We start from the raw sequence: 20,266 nt of genomic DNA, 5'->3' as shown, positions 1-20,266 counted from the left end.
AATAGAAAAAGACTAAATTGTTTTGACTAAAAAAACACCCTGGTTTCACGTTTGACTAAAATTTGAGACTTTTAGTCGACTAAAATATGACTAACAAAAATGTTGTGAAAGACTAAAAGTGACTAAGACTAAGAATGAACTTTGACATAAGACTAAGACTAAACTGAAAAATGAGTGACAAAATTAACACTGCACCATGAGCATGCAGTTGGTGCGGTGGCGAGGAAAAACCCAGACCCAAGCTCATTGGTGACCGGTTGAGTTAAGATAGAGAGAGACAGTAGAGACAGATGGAGAGAGATGGAGACATATGCACAATAGCAGATCATGAACTAACTATATAACTGTAATGGAGATATAGTAGCAATAATGACAGTAGTAATAGTGGACATCATGCAGGACCCTGATCCATGAGAACCACTCCACCACTGAGGGATCAGCCCCTTCAGGCTTCATTAACATGTATGCATGTGTGGGTCTGCTCACCATGTGTCCCCGGATTCTCTGCAGTCTGCAGAGGGAGCTCAGCCTGCAGGACAGAGGCAAACATTACCAACTCTACAGGCTGAAAACATCTGAACACACTCACAATCACTGTCAATAACAGCAGAGCCGAGACACTGTTACAGCAGCTGACCTGACGTCAGCATGTCAGCTGTCCTTTATATGAAACCCGTACCTGTGGCCAGACTCAGGACAGTCAGAGACATTTTCACTCCGTGACTTTCAGCTGCAGCTGATTTCTTCACTCCTCCATCTGCGATGGTTTACTTCCTAGAAAGACGCACCGGGTTGCTCTGATTGGTCGCCGGGGACGTAATGGTGGGCGAGCACCACCGAGGAAGACTGAAGTGCACGCGGTGTTTCCGCCACACTGTGGAGAGGAGGTGCTGCAACTCCTGCGTGTAAGTGACACTTTTACTATTTATACGTTATTATATACAAGTATATTGTCATAACAATTCCTCCTGTATCAAAAGAGCCCAGAACATCATCAAGGACCCATCCCACCCGTCCACATCATTGAACATTAAAAACCCACAACAGACCAAAACAGCTTCTATGCACAGGCCATAACTGCCCTAGATGACCACATGGAATAATTCATGCACTGGTGCTCTGTATATACTGTATGTTTTTAGTTTTTCCATGTTTTTTATCCTTTTTATCTATGTTTTATTTATGTTTCATACTATGTTTTTTTTGTACTCCTGCACTGAGATGGCACAGATTTTTGTTATGCATTGCATATGACGATAAGATATTCTAATATATTCTAATATATTTAGTATAGTATATATATACAATTACCTATGTATTAGTAGTAATATTGAACTCATCATTGACTTATTTACTCACATACTTCCATAATAAAGTTATTTGTTACATTTTCGTTAATATTACTGTCCTATTTTAAGATAAGATTTTTTTTTACTATGATGTTGAGTGTTTATCCATTTTCCAAAATGCCTTGCCCTTATCAGAAGGTTGAGCCTTCCCAGCTGACATTAGTGAGAGCTGGGCTACACCCTGGACTGGAACGATTTCACCTTACCATATATATTCAGGGGGCATAATGGGGGAGGGAGTATAGGACAATTCCAAGGGCCCAGACTGCAGGGGCCCCCAAAAATAGGAAACACCAATATAAAAATTATTAAACCAAATTTTGTCATGGGGCCCAAAATTCCTGGCGGGCGCCCCTGCTTATATTGATGAGCCTTGTCAACAAGTCCCTTCTGACTCTACCTACCTAGTGAATACTTTGCACATCCTGCACAAAACGTACAGCCTTTCATTTCTAACATAGTACATATTATTCTTTCTAGATTGATTTTATATCCTCATATTTAATGTTTTTATGCACCAAAAACACCAAGACAAATTGTTGTATGTGAAAACCTACTTGGCAATAAACATGTTTCTGATTTCGATAGCATACAAAATACGAGCATATGTGACACATTAAATTGTAACACGTGTTTATTATTATTATAAACTAATTTCAACATAATAGAGACAAACATAGTATCAATCTTAATCATATCATAATTTAAATCAGTATAAGTTTAAATTGTTTTACACCGTAAACTAACTTATATTTACTATAGTTGTATTTAGTAAAATTATGAATGCAGGCTTTAGTTTTTCATTTAAGTCAAATCTTTTCCAAATCCTCCACCACTGACTACAGTACTAGGGCCCTCACAGATTAGCAAACGTGTTATGTAAAGGCTGCACATTAACATGACCAGTGTTTGATTACACAGGCTATCAAATAAGATTAGATTGACTGCACCTTTCCATCATGTAAAGTACTGCTGTGACCGAGGTGTGGTGGCAATGTGTTCAGTCAACCTTCCCTGAGCAAATAAAGAGCACACCCTGGTTATATTGGCCAAAGGGCAAATGAATGTGTTCAGAAGCACAGCAGAAAATGCAATAAAAAGCGCAAACACTGCATTATTGATTTAATGTGCATTTACCAAAGCACTTTTATTTTTGCTCACAAGCACAATGATGGATACAATAATGTCTCCCTACTGTACACCAAAGTTTTTAAATGTTAAGAAAGTGGCTGATCCGAATCAAACATCAAGAATTGTTGATACAAATACACTTTTTAAGATTATATGTTGAAGTTTGCAGTGACATACTGATTATATAACAACAATACGGTTGGAGGATGAAGCTTTCCTGTTACCAAGTTGTCTCGAGGAGTCTTCATCTAGTCAGAGTCGCTGCTGCAGGAGGTGTGGAGGACTACAGCAAGGAAGAACACAACACACAGACATCAATGAATCATTTCAATCATCTAAAAACTGACATAGGAATGACTGAATCTTACCCCGTGACAGTCCTTCCCTTTTTTTGTGGCATTTGCCATGCTTGTGACCATTCTTGTGCTTGTGCTTCTGTGTCGTGTCCGTGTCCATGTCCATGTCCATGTCCATGCCTGTCCATGACCCTGACCATGACCCTGTCCATGGCATTGTCCGGCCCTGGGCCAAACCAGGTCCGGCCGAAACCAGGTCCTGGACCGAAACAGGTCCTGGACCGAACCAGGTCCTGGACCGTAACCAGGTCCTGGTCCATGTCCGGGGTAGCCTCCGGGTTGACCGTGGGTGGTTAGGGTAGTGTGGTGGTCGGACCGTGCCTGGAGGGTATCCCCCTGGCATCTGCTGAGGTGGTTAGGGTAACCAGGTGGGTACTGGTTCCCTAAACACAAAAGGAGAACAAATAAATACCCACAGTGAATAAATGTTAATGCACATTCACTATATTGAAAGGTTGTGTTATTTACCTGGTTGTTTCCGTACATTTTTAAACTTCAGATGAAACTACAGACCTGAAAGCAGGGAAAAAAAACCTCTAGATTGACACACTCGTTGTTTCAGAACAAACAAACAAAACTTCGATCTAAAAAATGACCCGCAGAGTTCGGAGGTGAACTTACTGTAGCTGGAGAGCAGATCCACAGATGCAGCCGTACCTGCTATAGCTTTTTATGTGCTTCACATCATCTGGGGGCAGAACTTCCTGAACTCCCATCACAACATTTTCACTTTGTGACCTCAGTGGGTGTGTATGTATATCTTTAACATACAGTCAACATGGATCAATCTTGTTTAATTAGCAATGTGTTTCTCATAACACTTGATTTGAGTGTCTTCTTTTATGTTTTGATCAGTTCTGCACATGCTCAACACTAACTAAATCATTAATATATGGTTTATGGTTAATGTATAAGTTTAAACAAATAATTATAGTATTGCCGTGTAAAAGACAAACTTAAAACTACTTCTTATTCTTATTTATTTTCTTAAAACAGTCAATAAAACAAAAATACATTCACATAGATTTTTTTTTTAATTGTTGCTGTTTTGGAATTTTTCTGATTGTTATTATTATTACTTTTTGTTATTGCTGTGATATATTAGTAGTGTATCATTTATTGTCTGGTCTTTTACCTGGCTGCTTTTGCCATTTCTTGTTATAGTAATGCTCTCTAAGAAAAACCTGGTTCTTAATAACTTCTCTGGAGAACGTTTTATCCTTAAGAGACTTTTTTTTGCTGTTGGGAACTGAGTGCAAAAAAAAGTTTGTTAAGTTCACATTTTTTCCCTTTTTTTAGGTTCTTTGGAGAACTGATAAATGTTGATCCCAATAAATAATTAAATGAATGAGTGCACTGTACTGCACACTGACTTCAGCGTGAAACACAAAACTGATTGGAGTCGGGCCAAAGGTGCAACATGTTGAAAGTTTCAGTCCAAACGAGGTGGTGCAGAAGCAGCTGCCCTGCACAAGCTGCTCTGCTTTGCTGTGATGTGCAAAAGGAGGAGCGGCTCTAGTTTAGTTCAATTGTAACACACTAATCTATATGTAAAAGATTAAAATATTCTATTGGAGAGAGCAGAGATAGCATTTGAAACATTATTAAATGGATTCAAGTAAATGTACTGGGAGCGGCAGGGTGTGCAGCTATTAGTGAACAACACTGAACAAGGTCTTCAACGTTCCCTGGGTAAATAAAGATAATATAAATACACACCGATACATAACTCACACAGTGTAATAGGAAACTATGAGGTCAAATGAAAAGAGAATAAGAGGCAAACTATTGTTGAGGGTTACTTGATTTAATAACAAACAGAAGCAGTTTGATGTTGTTTATCACAAGGTAACGTTATGATCTGTTTTTAATACATCAGAACTACATAATGTCTCACGTTGTAACATTGCTGTGTATTTGATACAAGCTTTTAGTTATTTTCACTGAAATGTATCGGTTCAACACTTTATACAACGTAATATTGTATCTGACAGTTAAACCTGACGTTAAATTTGCATTTATCAAAATATTCTATCATAAAAGGCAACATGATGAAGTTTCCAGGTAGCAGCTGGTCTTATTCTAGTCCCGTCCAGCTTCAGCTTCAGCTAGTCGAGTCGCTGCTGCAGGAGCTGCTGGAGGACTACAGGAGAGACAACATTTCATTTCATTGTACTGACCTATTGAACAGTCAGTTAATTAGTATGAATTCATAATTTATTATTCATTTTTCTCAATTATAAGAATTCTTTAAGAAAACCCTTTTTGCCTTTTCTTTTGTACAGAGCCCCAGAAGTTATATTTTTAAATCTTGTGTGAACAGATTAATTTTGTGCATTCAATTTAATTTCATTTGGTTTTTCACTGAAAACTGCCTGCAGCGACAGAAAATTACTAGAGTTAAAAGTTGCTAAAAGGCTAAAAATCACATTACAAAGGCTTTTGATCAATTATTATTAGAAATACTGATTACAACCACTTTATGGTGCTCTATGTTTATGTCTATGTGTACAGTATATATTCATCATATTTAACCAAGTAGTAGATAAGGTTCAGGATAAAGGTGTTTATTGTCATATTGTTTTGGAAGACAAATGACTGAAAGGCCACAAAAAATCAAATCAAACCATTAAGGTTCTTCAGCTGGGGACAATAGACCTTTTTTCACAGCAGTCATTTTGACATGAAGTAGTAGGGTAAGCACAGGTGTTACCAGTGATACTAATTAAGGTTGATTCAGGTCAAACAAGTCAGTCAGGGTGCAGCCGTGAAGCACGTTGCTCACTGGAAAATCTCTAACCTTAACCTGTATCATTGAAACATCTGAGTTGACTATTTCATGTCAAAATGACTGCAGTGTGAAAATATCTATTGTTGTATTGTACGTGTTACTTACAGGCCTAATGACGCAAACTGCCAACTGAGTCTAACTGCAGCACTAGATAAATCTCAGGTGTCATAGATTTTTTTTTTTAGAAAAACACAAATACACTCCATGTTTAGTCTACATCCTCTATTTCTAATTGTACATTTTTATTAGGTAGGTGAATCTGGTTCACTTCACTATGGCTCACGTGTAACTATTACTCATTGTCAGTGGACTGCAATACAGTGTTTACTTTGGTACAATAGGACTCAATCATCAACTAGATCTTACCCCGTGCACTTCCCCCTTTCTTGTGGCAATGATCATGCACGTGACCATGCTTGTGCCTGGGCCATGACCATGTTTGTGATGACCGTGTCCGCGATCACGCCCGTGCCCATGATGCCATGTCCTGCCCTGATGCCCATGTCCATGCCCTGATGCCCATGCCATGTCCGTGATGCTCATGTCCATGACCATGATCATGTCCATGCCGTGATGCCCATGATGCTCATGACCATGCCCATGGCTAGGTTGGTACCCACAACCTGGCCCTGGTCCATGACCATAACCATGGCTTTCACACCCTCCAACAAGTGGGGCTAGGTTGCACGTAGGTGACATGTGGCGGCGTGAGGAGGGCAGGGTTGGGGTGAGACAGGGCCTGGTGGGTGTGTCTTCCAGACGTTGGTGAGGACGACAGCCCGGGGATGCTGGTTTCCTAGTCAAACAAAAAAAAAAGTGGTGCTCATCATTTTCTCTTTTTAGTTTGGACTGGATGTCAAAATTCAATAAGAAAGTTTGACAAAAATGAAGGGGAGGAGTTTTAGAAAATAAAAAGACAGAGAATGAGTTATTTACTTGCGTTTCCACATTTTAGATTTCAGATCAGATCCAAACCCTGAAATGAAAAAAGCCACATCAGTTACCACAATTCCCCGATCATAAGAATAAACTTTTTAAAATTGAAGTGACTTTAAAACCTAAAATGCTATAAAGAAAGAAAGTGCAGTCCATGTGGAAAATGTTAGTTAAATTTAGAAAACAATCATTGCAGATTAGAAGTTTTGGATCAGCAGTTTGTGATAAATGTGCTCACATGATGATGTATAAAGACATCAGTAGAGTTTGTGTTTCTTTATAATGGCATGATGACAGAATATGCAATACAGTAACAAAGGAAACGGAGATCATCAATCTATCAATCACACACACACACACACACACACATTATTTATAGTAATTATACCCGATACTACTAGTGAACTTACTGAGTGCTGGAGTGCAGATCCACAGACAGCAGTGAACTGGTTCTGCTTTTATAGGAAGACGCCCATCAGACAGAAACAATAAATCATAGGGGCAGAGCCTGAATGCCCACCAACATTTTTTTATTAATTCTTTGTGAACCTTTTCAACAAGCACTTTTGATTCATAGATTTTGTTATGCCCATTATATTATTAACATAGTATTTACTGTATGTTTTTTGTCATCATGTGACACCAGATAAGCAACAATAAGAAGAATATCAGGATAAACTCATCTTATCATGGGATAGCAATGTGGAGTTTTTAAACCAATTTAATTATTATTTTTTCTTGTTAAACACAATTATGGATATTAACACCCTAAGATACATGTCTTAAAGCCACTACATAAAGGATTTTTAAAAAGTCTTAGTAGGCCATTCTGGTGTAGCATCAAACAACACCACTCTGCAACCTCACCCAAAACCCCAGCACCACCTACCTAACCTCCAACTGAGATTTTATATTCATGCAGTGATTATAAAATCAAACGCAGCCGAGCAAACATCTGTTTTCTCTTTTATTGTATGGGTGAGTATTTATTCCAAGAACATACACACTTTTGAGATCAAAAAACTTTTACTAGAAACTTGAAATTTCGTGTAAGGCAGGAGGATGAAGGTTTCCTGGTTGTTTTCTCTCCAGGAGTCTTCATTCAGTCAGAGTCATGCTGCTGCTGCTGCGCAGAGCTGCTGGAGGACTACAGCCGGGATGAACATGAATGAAAAACAAACAAGCAAAAGGAGGAATAAGTTTGTCTCTCATAAAAGCAAGAGTAGTGTTTACTTCTGTGGCAATAAAGAGCAGCTTGTCCGCGTTGAGACACTAAACCCTCAATGCTCCAATAAGCAACATCCAAGTGCAACTGTATGGAAGTGTAGCATGGGGATCCTGCACAAGTGCATACATAGTCACTGATCTATCCTTATAAAATTAACATCAATAACAAGAGTATCCTGAATAGTTTTAATTTAGTTCAAACGCACTAAAATTTCATGCTTCACTTTTCTCTGAAATCTGAACAAAGTCCACGGTCTTAAACATGACAGTCCTTCCCTTCTTGTGAACGCTTATGCTTGTGGCCTTTCTTGTTCTTCTTTTTCCCATTGGTCCGTTGTGTCTACGGCATCCAACGGTTTACCATGTTTACCATGTTCTTACCATGTCACACATGTTTACATGGCTCCTCTTCCACCACAGCGACTCATAATAGTTATTCAATGATTTCATTTAGTCCACAACAATACACATTCAATACATTTGGAATAAAGCAAACAATTGTGTTATTTACATCGATCCATTATTTCAGGAATTTTTTTGTTTTTTGTTTATTGATTCCAGTTCACTTACTAACATATTGATTGGAAAATGGGACCACACGTCCAGTCTCTTTTTTCTTCCAAGCATGATTGCGCTGTCCGTACATCGTGTTTCTCCTGCATGCTGTTTGTTTTCAAGCCACAGGTGCGAGAGCAGCAAGAGGATCTCAAACGTGTGGCTGTGATGTTGCTACAGTAAAAGAACAAATACGTGACAGCAGGACTGGATGTTGCTTTTTTTCTTATATAGTAGATGAGAACAAGGAGGAAGTTTTTGTTTATTTTTTATATCTTGCATGACATTTTTGTCTCGTTTTTATTCGTCAACAAAAATGCACATTGGCACATTTTTCGTCAGTGTTTTTAGAACATTGTATTGTCTTAGTCAAGGGAAAAAGGCTTGTTGACGGACATATTTCGTCTCGGCTGACGAAATTAACACTGTCATGGTGTAACTGTTGGGTCTCTGTAAATAACATTATGAAGAGTACAGTCTAGACCTGCTCTGCATGAAAGGTGTCATGAGATAATTTTTGTTATGCTATGGCACTATATGATTAAAATTGAATTGATGAGCTGGAAACAGTTAGGGCATCCTGTAGCAGGATCATCAGGATCATTATAAATACAGATTCACAGTCAAGTCACGAGTGCATAAAACACAAAAATGTAACATTTTGTAGCAACAATTTGTCTGTATCCAGATTTCAGTTCACATTTGAAAGCCTGTGGTCTAGTTTATTCTCATGTAGACCTGTCTAGCTGATCAGCGCCTCTTATAGGGACTCAGATCTCCTTATACATTAAGCCAGCAGTGTCGTGTCATGAAATACTGAGGAGGTGTTACATCACAGACTGTTGTTCTTGTTTGTGCGTTTTATGCACTGTGATCCTGGTACAGCGAATTGAATTACACTTGATATCTTGACTTATATTGCTGAATACTTCAGCCATTGTTTTCTTTGGCACGTTTGCTTTTATTTGATAGCAGAAAAAGTCCCTCAACTCTCAGGATGACCCAGAGATGGTTTTACCTCGCAGTGACTGTTTTGTAATGTTATCTTCAATTTCTTTCTTGTTTGTTCGACTGATATTTTCTTTTCTTTCTTTTGTGATTACATTTATTGAAACGATGCGACGTCACTATTTGAATCGCGTGGTGTGACACTGCTATGTTTGAGTTTATTAAAGTGTGATGTAAATACAAAATTGTCCTGTTGTCTTTTATTTTGGATCAGATGTCAAGTCAGGCGCAACCAGAGGTTCTTCTGGAGAAAGTGGGCAGGGCAGGTGTGATCACCATAAACAGACCCAAAGTCTTGAATGCCCTCAACCTGACCATGATCCGACAGATATACCCTCAGCTCAAGGTATGTGGAAAGCTTGGTTAATACAAACTTCAACTGGGGCAAATGTCAGGGCCTTGAAAGTGTCATTTATTACAGCATTGTAAATGGCCGCTAGTAAGTCACTTAGTTTAACAGTGACAATGAGAGTCTCACAGATTTGCTCCTAAACCTATTTAAGACTTTTACACATGGTCTTACTTCAAACTGACAGACGTGTGCAGAAGTTCAGGGAATGTATCTTCCTCATTAGGTTTGATGTAATTGGATATCAGATGAAATATTTCTCTTGGAACAATCGTCACTATCAAAAATCAAATCAAAACTGTCTCTTGTTTAGTTTTCCTGGAAGACTTCGACATCTTTAAAATGAGGAAGGTTGTGGCTGTGATGGTTTTGTGTTTGAGGTCTCATTATAAAGTTCTGGTGTTTTGAGTGGCTGTGTATCTAAAACTTTCACAAAAATCCAGAAACCTGTTTTAACTTGTTGACACATAAACTTAACAGAAGATTTGTCTGCTTTTTTGTGCTCCTAGAAATGGGAAAATGACAAAGAGACTGAGCTTATGATCATAAAAGGAGCAGGTGGGAAAGCCTTTTGCGCGGGCGGAGACATCAGAGGTAAGCAGTGGTCTCAGAGGTTCAGCTTCTTGTGTATTAGCATACATTCAGGTCACAGACCATCAGGTTTTCTAAAAGATACTTAACAGATGACATTTAAAAACACTTCCCGTTATTCCAGAATCTCCACTCTTCTAAACATCTCACTGAAAAAAGGATTTCACGTGCTGAATGATTAAAAATGTTTTCAACGGTCTGTCTGTAGCTGAAACATGTTGCTTCATCACTGTTTTGATCTGTTTTTTCCTCTCAGCGGTCACAGAAGCTGGGAAAGTTGGAGACTCTCTTGCAGAGGACTTTTTCCGTGAGGAATACATTCTCAACAACGCTATTGGTAAGCGTTAAAATGACACGTCATACATTTCCAAACGCCTCTGTTGGCCTCTATTTTATGTTTATGCATGTCAAGTGAGTTTTCTTTCCATTTATTTTAACAGTTTTTGTTCATGTATACAATGAAAAAAAAGACAACAAAGAAAAAGCAGGAAAAAATTAATAAAAACAAGTTAAAATACATAAGTCGTTTTTCATTATGTCATACTTAGCAGAGGGACTATAAACCTAAGCCATTAGTTTCTTGTTATTGCCTTCTTACTTGCAGATTGTAGCATCTTGACTATATATCTATCATTTCTAGTGGCACATTCACTTACATGTTAGTGCAGCATGTCTGCCAATATGCCCATTGTGAGCCACTTTGCTTACTCTTTATTTTAGGTGTGATGAAGGAGAGGATCACTCAAATTCCTCCCTCCCTTTTAGCCGTAATGTATATGGTAGAGGTGCCCTTAAATTCTCTGAGGTCTTGGTATAACACAGATGTCACCTTGATTCTTGTCCCACTATACACTCGCATTATTTCATCAGTCGTTCCATTTGATATTTTTGAGCTCCATATTTATTTTTATGAAATAATCCCTTAGCTGTAAGTATTTGAAATAATCTAGTTCACATGTTTCTCTCAGGTCCTGAACAGTCATTAGATTTTCATTCATCATGCACGTTTCAGTGATTCCCTCTCTCTCCCAGTTTCACTAAGTCAGTTCACTCAAACTTGGTTAAAATCAGTCATCATAGGTAATCTAGCTGTATTTTGTCTTTTAAGGAGCATGCAGGAAACCATACATCGCCCTTATTGATGGAATAACAATGGGAGGGGTGAGTACATGTGTTAAGGTTTATTTTATAACGTTGAGTTAATCTGGATATGTGAATATTACGAGGCATCTTCCTGTTTTTTTTGTTTTTGAGTTTTCTATAAGGTGTGATATTCACGCTCGCCTGTAGATGTCAGGAGTTAGCTGTCTGCCACTGTTACCTGCTGCCATTGGCAAGGTGGCCTCTGATTGGATGAGATGTAAAGTGACACAGCAGTGTAGCTTCCACTGGTTTTTCCCTCCAGGTGTCTCATATGGTTGGAATTTGAATTGGATCGCACAATAAGCATGATGAGACATAATTCAGACAGACCTGCTGCTTTGATTTCAAAGGTCATTTAGGTAATTTATTAAGAATTAAAGTTTAATTCACCTGGTCATAGAAGCTGTCTGGCTTTATGATTAGTTCATTTTTCTTTTTTCTGATTTCGTGACCTTGACCGTGATTTTTCCTGAGGTGTCAACAAGGTCGCACACACTCACTAGTGTAGTGTCTACTGGGTGTGTGTGTGTCCTTTTGCACAGCACTGAACCTGTCTATAAGGATGCACTTTACATTCCTAGAATATCTTTAGCTGTATTTTTACAGCAGTATGTGGCACAAATCAATATCTCGATCACGTGGTTCTCTCTGTATTTGTTTTTTTGTTGTTGAGAGATGATGAGGGAATCCCATGTGGAACGGCAGCTTCCTCTCTTTTTGGTTTCAAAACTAAATTTCTATGTTTCCATACTTCTTGGTTGACTGCTTCTTTTTATACTTCATGCTTATGTGTTATTTTGGATGAGACGTCTTTGATATTTATGCACTGTGACTCAGATCAAAGCTACTATGATTGGATTGGACTGGAACAGGAAGGGAGTTGTTCCACGCATGATTTTTGTGCAGTCTTACTGTTCAGTTCTTTCAAGTAGAGAGAATCGGGAAATAATGTGGCATGAGATGGGCTGAGGAAAGAAGACCACAGCATTCGGCTCTCGTATGGTTTTGTCTGATTCCAAGGACAAAAAAGAACAACACAGGGTCAGGTTTTAGTGATGCAAGATGTAATGCAATTCCCAATGAAAAGGATGACTATAAAATAATATAATATATAACATTCCTCCACCGTGTGGCCAGGCTCAGCCTTGGAGATGAGGTTAGGAGCTCAGACATCCGGAGGGAGCTCTGAGTAGAACCTCCTTCACATCGAAAGGAGCGAGCTGAGGTGGCTCGGGATGCCTCCTGGGTGTCTTCCTTTTGAGATGTTCCAACTGGGAGGAGATCTCTGGGCAGACCTAGAACTCACTGGTGGTACTACATAGCCCATCTAGTCTGGGAATGCCTCGGGATCCCCCAGGAGGAGCTGTAATGCCTTGCTGGGGAGAAGGACGTGTGGAACGCCCTGATAAATCTGCTGCCACTGCTACCTGACCATGGATAAGCAGAGAAAAATAGCTCCATCATTGCCAATCAGTGAGGCCATGAACTTACCGATTTCATTTTCTGTTGTGAGGAGCTGAAAGAAATGTGAGTTGACTTTCCAGTGCGGTTACATCCACATTTTGTGTACCGGGTGCTGTGGTGGTGCTGTGGTGGTGCACAGCTTGTTGTTACTGAAGGCTAGAAATAGCAACGTGAGCAGGTGTTTAGGTCCAAATCCAAAAATACACACTGATTCATTTGATACCTGGAAGGAGGTTGATTTGCTAATCAGTGTTGTACATCATTAGTAATCCTCCCAACTTAAATAAAAAACATAGATACAATAACCTGTAACTGTAAGTGGTTAATAATCAGAGAAAAATATATAATGTAAAATGAATTTCTATATCATGAACCAACAGTTAAAAGTAGCAAATTCTGTTCACTTTTCCATGAAGTGTGATATCGCCTGTGGTGACATTTAGATTAACTTTGAAGAAGTCAAAAAATTGAAGAATTACCCAGATGACAATGCACAGATAAAATAAGCTTGTTGATACGATATGTTCAGGTTAGTTACCTTTTATAACTCAGTGTTCTGGATGACAGAACTGTGTTACACTTTCACAGACTGTTAGTTACATTTGTGAACATGTAACAGAGAAAGATTGTCAATTTTAATCATTAGTTAGTTAGTTAACAAAGTTTTCTCTGTATTTACACTAAAAGCTATCACAGAGCAACATCTGCATCGTTTGGAGTCCTGTTTCTGGTTAATTGATCGAGTTCAGGTGACCATGGTTGGGTCTTCACCATCATTTCTTTTGCTACTAAATACTCCAACCTAACCAGTGAGTTGCTGTCTTTTGCCATTTGATCCCGAGTAGGTAATGTACATGGGATTATCAGAGCTTTTTCATTAAAAACACTGCTTCCTTTAAGAGTAAAGCAGAAAAGAATGAGCTAAAAGATGCTAAAAACACACCGTGGAGCTGTTTGTCACAATTAGTACGCCCTCTCACATCACAAAAGCCTATTTAAAGAAACAGTGTATTTACACTGCTTTACCTCATTGTCAGACAGGAAAATGGAGCCTTTATATTGATCTATGCTCTCTTCAGCTCCACCTGATTTAAAAACTGTGCTTTTATCTTGCAGCACACAGGAGTTTCTGGTCCTCCGATGCCGTGATTGATTTGTTTATTTGCGTTATTTGTGTGTCTTTGGTGTTTTAACATCAGTTTGGATCCTGAAGGCAGCGGTAGATGAGAAACGCGCATGTGATATGGACACTATTCTGTTATTTAAGGATCGTGATTCCTCATGTGACAGTGGTACAGTGGACATTGGACAAACTCCTATGCTGAAGTCTTACTTCAGATACACCAACGCTGCCTTGGGCCCCCGGTTTTGTTTTGTTGTTGTTGTGTTACTGTCAAGTCATTTGACCCACAGTCTCTTTAATTAGTTTTATGGTTGGAAGTCGCTTTTATTTATATTGTAAAACAAAGTAATAAAATATAAGTCTAGAAACCTTGGGGAGAACAGTATAAATATAGCATACACTTAGACTCACTGATTTTTTTATTTTATTTTATTTTTAGTAGCATTGCACTGCATGGCTTCTGTGCCGCTACTACTGTCTTTCCAAACTGTGGACGTGCCGACCGCCATCTACTGCACGTAACACACTACTACTAACTCGAAGTACCTCATCCAACCCCACTTCAAAAACTCAAAGTGTTCACCTTTCTTGGACTGCAGCTTCTTTTTAGTGTTTCAGTGTAAATATTTTTTATTCCTACAGGCTGTGAAGCAAAAAAATCATTTGCTTGTTTTTCCGATGTTTAGACAGCCGTGATGATATTGACACCCCCACTTACTACAGAGGCTATAATTTATTTGTCAGAACAAAACTGGAAAAAACAAAACAAAACAATATACGGTAATATGCAGTGGTGGATACAATGGGACAGCACAGTGCTCGGTTCTGCATGTTGCACCCAAGCAGCAGACTCTGTGGCTGTGACGTGAAGCCAATGGGGAAGTGCCAAAAACTGCAGTTCCTCAAATGGCCACTCGAGGGTGGCTACAGAACGATCTCTATAGGCATCAATGTTAAAATGTCCAACTTCACATCAGAAATAAACATGATTACAGCCTGGTACAAACAACTGTTTTGGTCTCTATAGCTAATTTACCCATTCATGACAACTGTACTGAGTCTGAATTTTTATATAACTCACCAGTTCAGATTGTATTAAGGCTTAAAGTTATGCATAATTAACAGCGTGGACACTTTGACCGGCAGGTAGGCGCTGATACAGAAGGCTCGTTTGAGCAGCCAGGCATTATTCAGCCCGCCTCAGGTCCACCAACTATCCACGTCTTTGATTTTTAGATTAGCCAGGAGGCGAAAGAGGCAGGACTGCCAACATGGCGGCAGCACTCTGAGCTTCACAGTGGCTCTACAGAAAAACCTGTGCATATACGTCACACCATTCATACTTTATACTGTCAGTGGTTGCTGTGGTTTATCACCCCAACAAATGACCTTTAAAAGATGCGATGTTTGTCACACACTTATTTCATCTGTGGATTTATGTCTCTGGAAATAAAATGATTTGAAGTCTTCTATCTGTTTATGTCATCACGGGGAGGACACTAATGTTGAGACAAACCATCCTCAGGGTGATTTCTGTTTAATGTACGTAGTGGTTGAAAACAGGCTAGTTCTATATATGGAAAAGTCCGAGAGCTACCAGAGACCCTGTTCCCAGATCTGCACTGAGCTCAGGGGCAGAACTCCCACGTCGGAACAAGTATTCTTGCGTTAGTGATAACAAACCACCAGGGAGTAAAGGCATGTCATTAGCAGGTCAAAGAACACACACACACACACACACACACACACACACACACACACACACACACACACACTGTCTATCTGTTAGCCTCTCTCTTATATCAGTGGGATCTCATCTCACGCACACCATTCATTTCACCCAGAATTAAGGTCTGTGAACGTTGAGGTGTTATTAATCCATGTCCGTGTCTGTGCAGATCCTGTGTCTCTCTTTCTTAGCTTAAGCTTGTTTGACTTTGCTCATAAGATTAAACATTTACACAGTCACACAGGAGACTCCTGGCATATTTGTAACATGGGCGGTGTAGCGGTTGGTTGCCGCTCAATTGATGGATATTTGTGCAGAGCTGTATGACTGTAATCTCCATCCCCTGGAGAACAGAGCTCTTGTTTGCTAATGTCCACATCATCTAATGAGAAGACGAGAAAGACCTCGAGGCATTAAGGTTCTCGTCTTTCAGAGCCTTCGCAGCGCTTGTTTTGGAAGTAAATACTTTGTGCAAGAGCAATGTGGAAAGCCACACGGCTGTTGTGCATTTTAAAGTATTTGTAACTATTATCCGTACCTTGTGTCTCTTCACACCGACTCGAAGGCTTCTGCATTGTTCACACTTCTACACAGAGTCACTAGTGTGCTGAAAAAGGAGAGCAGACGTGGTGCAGTGGGAAATTGATACAACTTCTCTCCATCCTTCAATAGTTTTCACCTCGCCTGTTCTATCAATATTTGGATTATATGCAGTAAATATCATAATAGAGTCCTCCATATTCTTAGCTAGTGTTAACAGGTTGTAAATTTTGCAGCCTGTTCTGTTTGTAAGCATCAGCTATAAACATGCGCGTCTGCACACTTTTGCACATTCCCATTGTTTACAGCAGGATCTGTAGACATGTTCTTATATGGTGCTCGGTGGTACCACGCCAGCACCTAACAATGTTCCCCTGCTTTTATCGTAAAACTTGAGTAATGTGAGATTAAACGCCCCCTCACTCCTCTGAGTTTTCCCTTTCTTTATGCTTTTTTTGGCTTTTTCACATGCTACGATGTACAATGTTCGTTTATCTTTCACTCCGTTTTACATTTTACTTATTCGGTTTCTAATAATTAATGAAGACAAGGGGAACTGCAATAAAATATGTAAACAAGCAAATTGTGAAAGAAAAGAAGTCATGAAGTCTGACAGCTGTTGGAATGAAGGATCTTCTTACATGGTGGGAGTAGCAGTCTGTTGCTGAAGGAGCTGTTTAAGGCCTGCACCGTTTTATGCAGGAGGTGAGAGGAGTTGTTCCACCACTTCTTCTGTAGAGTCTAAGAGGCTTTCCAGGACAGAGCTGGACCTCTTGACCAGCTAGTTGAGTCTTTTTTCTGTCTCTCCTCAGCAGTCGACTGCCTGGAATAATGCAGATGCCACCACAGTGTCATAGAAAGTCTTTAACACCTTCCAAAGGACCTCAGTCTCCTCACTAAGGGAGATGACTTTGACCCTTCTTGTACAGGATGTCTGTGTTGTCCAGTCCAGTTTGTTGTTGAGGTGAAGACCCAGGTGTTTGTATGCTCCCACCATCTCATCCATATCCAATCCCCGGATGTTCACCAGTGTGGTCTGAGGCATCCTCCTCCTGATGTCAGACACCATCTACTTCATCTTAGTGGTATTGATGTGGAGGTGGTTCTTCACCAGTGGATGAAGTCTGTGATGACCCCCCTGTACTCCTGCTCATTTCCTTGTGAGACATGTCCATTGGTGGGATATATTCCACTGGGAAAAATGCAAGAATAGAAACAAATTTGTAAAATAATAAAGTAATACAAATCAGCTCTGAGACACACTAGTGTTGCACGGATTACTCCTAGTTTGACATTAAAAACTAATGAAATCCAAATAAAACTGAAAAATGAACGCATCTAATTTGTAGGGAAATGAACTCTGTCTTTGCTCCGAGTCTAAAAGTTGACGTGTTGCCAAAGCACAGTCATCACATACTTCATTTCCTAAACTAACAGAAGTCACAGTCTGTCTCTTTTGTTTGCCTCTTTAGTTTTTGTTTTTTTTTTGTATTCGGGATCTGGTTGCTTCCAAAGAGCAGCTCCTCTTGGCAGAAGTCTGTTTTGTCTCCAGTGATCAGATATTTTTAATCCTCGGTGGTAATTTGTCGCACAGCCTGAAGCAAACTGCTGCTTTCTGGATCTGTAGCCACTAACAGCAAGGTCACCACTCCTTTACTCTACGTACTATACAGTACCAGTCAAAAGTTTGTAAAGTTTGGATGTTAGAGTGGTATCGACCTTCTCATAAAACTCTTGGGGAATAAAGCGAGTGAGCATTTTTTTTCCCCCTATATTATGAAAGACAAAATCTATATTGTTAATATGATGCCTCACATGTCATTGAGTGAGGTCATTTATTATTCATTCTTGAAACACAAAGACTACTCTAGAACAAGGAAATATTTTAAAGGTCCATTCTGTAGGATTCAGTGTATTCAGTTGGATGTCAGATTCATGTCTCACCCTCTTCTTGTAAGCATGTAAGAAAAACTGTGAAATTCACATAAAAAGCAAAAGGCCATTTCTAGATCAGTGTTTAGTTACAAAAAAATGGCGGCTCAACATGCAAACTCCAAGGAAGAGGACCCGCTTTCACTGTAGATATGAAGGGCTCATTTTAAGACAATGAAAAAAATATTCTTATATTCAGGTGATTATACACTAATGAAAACAAAGTAATGAATATTATATTCCAATCCTGCAAAGAGATCAACTGTACCAGCAGATTTATGTGACCTGACAAAGACTTCCTTGGACCAGATCAAATAAACACCAGTATGATTTCAGCCTCCAGTTCAGGTGGATGCGAACCCTCGGGGGGATTTACCTAATGACCTTCAACAGTCGTTAATCACCACCAGCCAGTCACTGACACATTGGCTTTTCCTCTGACCTGATTAGTAAATGACCCCGCTCCAACGTACAGTTCAATTACAACATATTTCCTTGTGGATGAATCATTACTTAATTAATAGCACATCTTCCAGGATACTGAAGGTCAGCAAAGTAATGTGATTACTTACAGGAGAGAATTTGTCATTTGTTTCTGATCTTGAGCAGAGTATTCATCTTGTGTGTCTCTTGTGTTGACTCTTTTTATTTTGATGACATTATTATTAATCGATTACTTTAACTGATTCATCACACATTTTGCCCCAGTCTCATCAGCAGGGTGTTACGCAGGTTACAACCTTTTGATGACCTCTGACTCATTTTATGGATGTCTATTCATCCATCTATTTTCCATAACTGCTTATCCTCACCAGGGTCACGGGGGCTCGAGCCACTCCCAGCTGACATTAGTTTAAAGGCAGGGCACAGCAAGGACAGGTCGCCAGTTCTATGTTATGGATTTTTTTAACAATAACACTTCAGAATAAGTGATTAACTGTATAATATATAACAAATATTGAACACAGTAATTGCAGAAAGTTTGTCTCAAATGAGCTTTTTGAATAAATATTAAGCAGATTATTTTCCTGATATATTTAGCAACCATTAACAAAATTCTGTTTTATGTACAGTATTTTAAAAAGGTTTAATAATTATATATAATATAGGCATAGGTGTTACATCCGTGCCCAGTGGAATTTAGCCATTGTTTTATCTGCACACTTGAAAATGCAGGATAAGCTGAGAGTGAAGGCTCTGTGTCACCGTGCCCTGATCCTGAGAGATTATAGTGTATATCTAAAATAATCCTAAATAATAATGTAAACTTTAAAACAACAATTTGATGTAGTTTTATTCACAGAGATAAAACTGAAAAAGGTCTCACGACGCCCCCTGTGAAGCCCTCAGGTTCCAACCAGTGCAGTCGAACATGAAAATGAGACCTCAGTCTTCTTGAGATATTGTTTACTGTTCTCATTTGTGACGAAACCTTCTGAGATTAGCTTTTTGTTTGGATGTATGCGTTTGTGATTACCTGAAGTTCACTCTGATCTGGAGTCTGACAGATTTAAGCTGTTGACAAGTATCGTAAACAATTGACAGTTGAGGCGTGTTCACCCCTAAAATATCGGCTAAAGTTTGAATAATTCTTGAAATGTTGTATTTCATTATAACTGAGCTACACGTTCATTTATCTGTCAGGCAGCACAAAGCACCTGTGCAGCTACTTTGTTTTATGCATATAAGTAAAGGATGGTGTTTCCATGGTATCCTTTATAATCTCTCTCACACACACCTACACACCTACACACACACACACACACTGAGTCCAAACTGTGCTTGAAATGTCCTCTGGCCAACACTGCTCATTAGCTTTCACCTCTCTCTCTGCTGGGATCCACAAGCGTAAATCACACACACACACACACACACACACACACACACACACACACACACACACACACACACACACACACACACACGCTCTTACGAGTGGTTGGCCTGGTTTACTTTTGTTGTTGTTGTTTTTTTTTCAGTCAGCATCTCTAACCTCAGCTCGGCCTCTCTGTAGAGCTGACAGTTATTAATGTGTTCCCCAT

At 39.3% G+C, this 20,266-nt stretch overlaps 1 protein-coding gene across 1 annotated transcript in view; it reads left to right on the top strand.

Moving 5' to 3' along the window:
- hibch (3-hydroxyisobutyryl-CoA hydrolase) overlaps positions 1-20,266 on the top strand; it is a 34,190-nt gene that overhangs the window by 1,894 nt on the left and 12,030 nt on the right. The window contains exons 3-6 of the mRNA XM_010733149.3: positions 9,568-9,699; positions 10,212-10,296; positions 10,550-10,630; positions 11,402-11,454. Coding sequence (XP_010731451.2) covers positions 9,568-9,699; positions 10,212-10,296; positions 10,550-10,630; positions 11,402-11,454 — 351 coding nt within the window. The remainder of the gene's footprint in view (positions 1-9,567; positions 9,700-10,211; positions 10,297-10,549; positions 10,631-11,401; positions 11,455-20,266) is intronic.

The sequence above is a fragment of the Larimichthys crocea genome, chromosome I, assembly GCF_000972845.2.
Source record: "Larimichthys crocea isolate SSNF chromosome I, L_crocea_2.0, whole genome shotgun sequence".
NCBI lineage: Eukaryota > Metazoa > Chordata > Actinopteri > Sciaenidae > Larimichthys > Larimichthys crocea.
The sequence above is the reverse complement of the archived record's forward strand: the minus strand, read 5'-3'. Positions and strand labels throughout refer to the sequence as shown.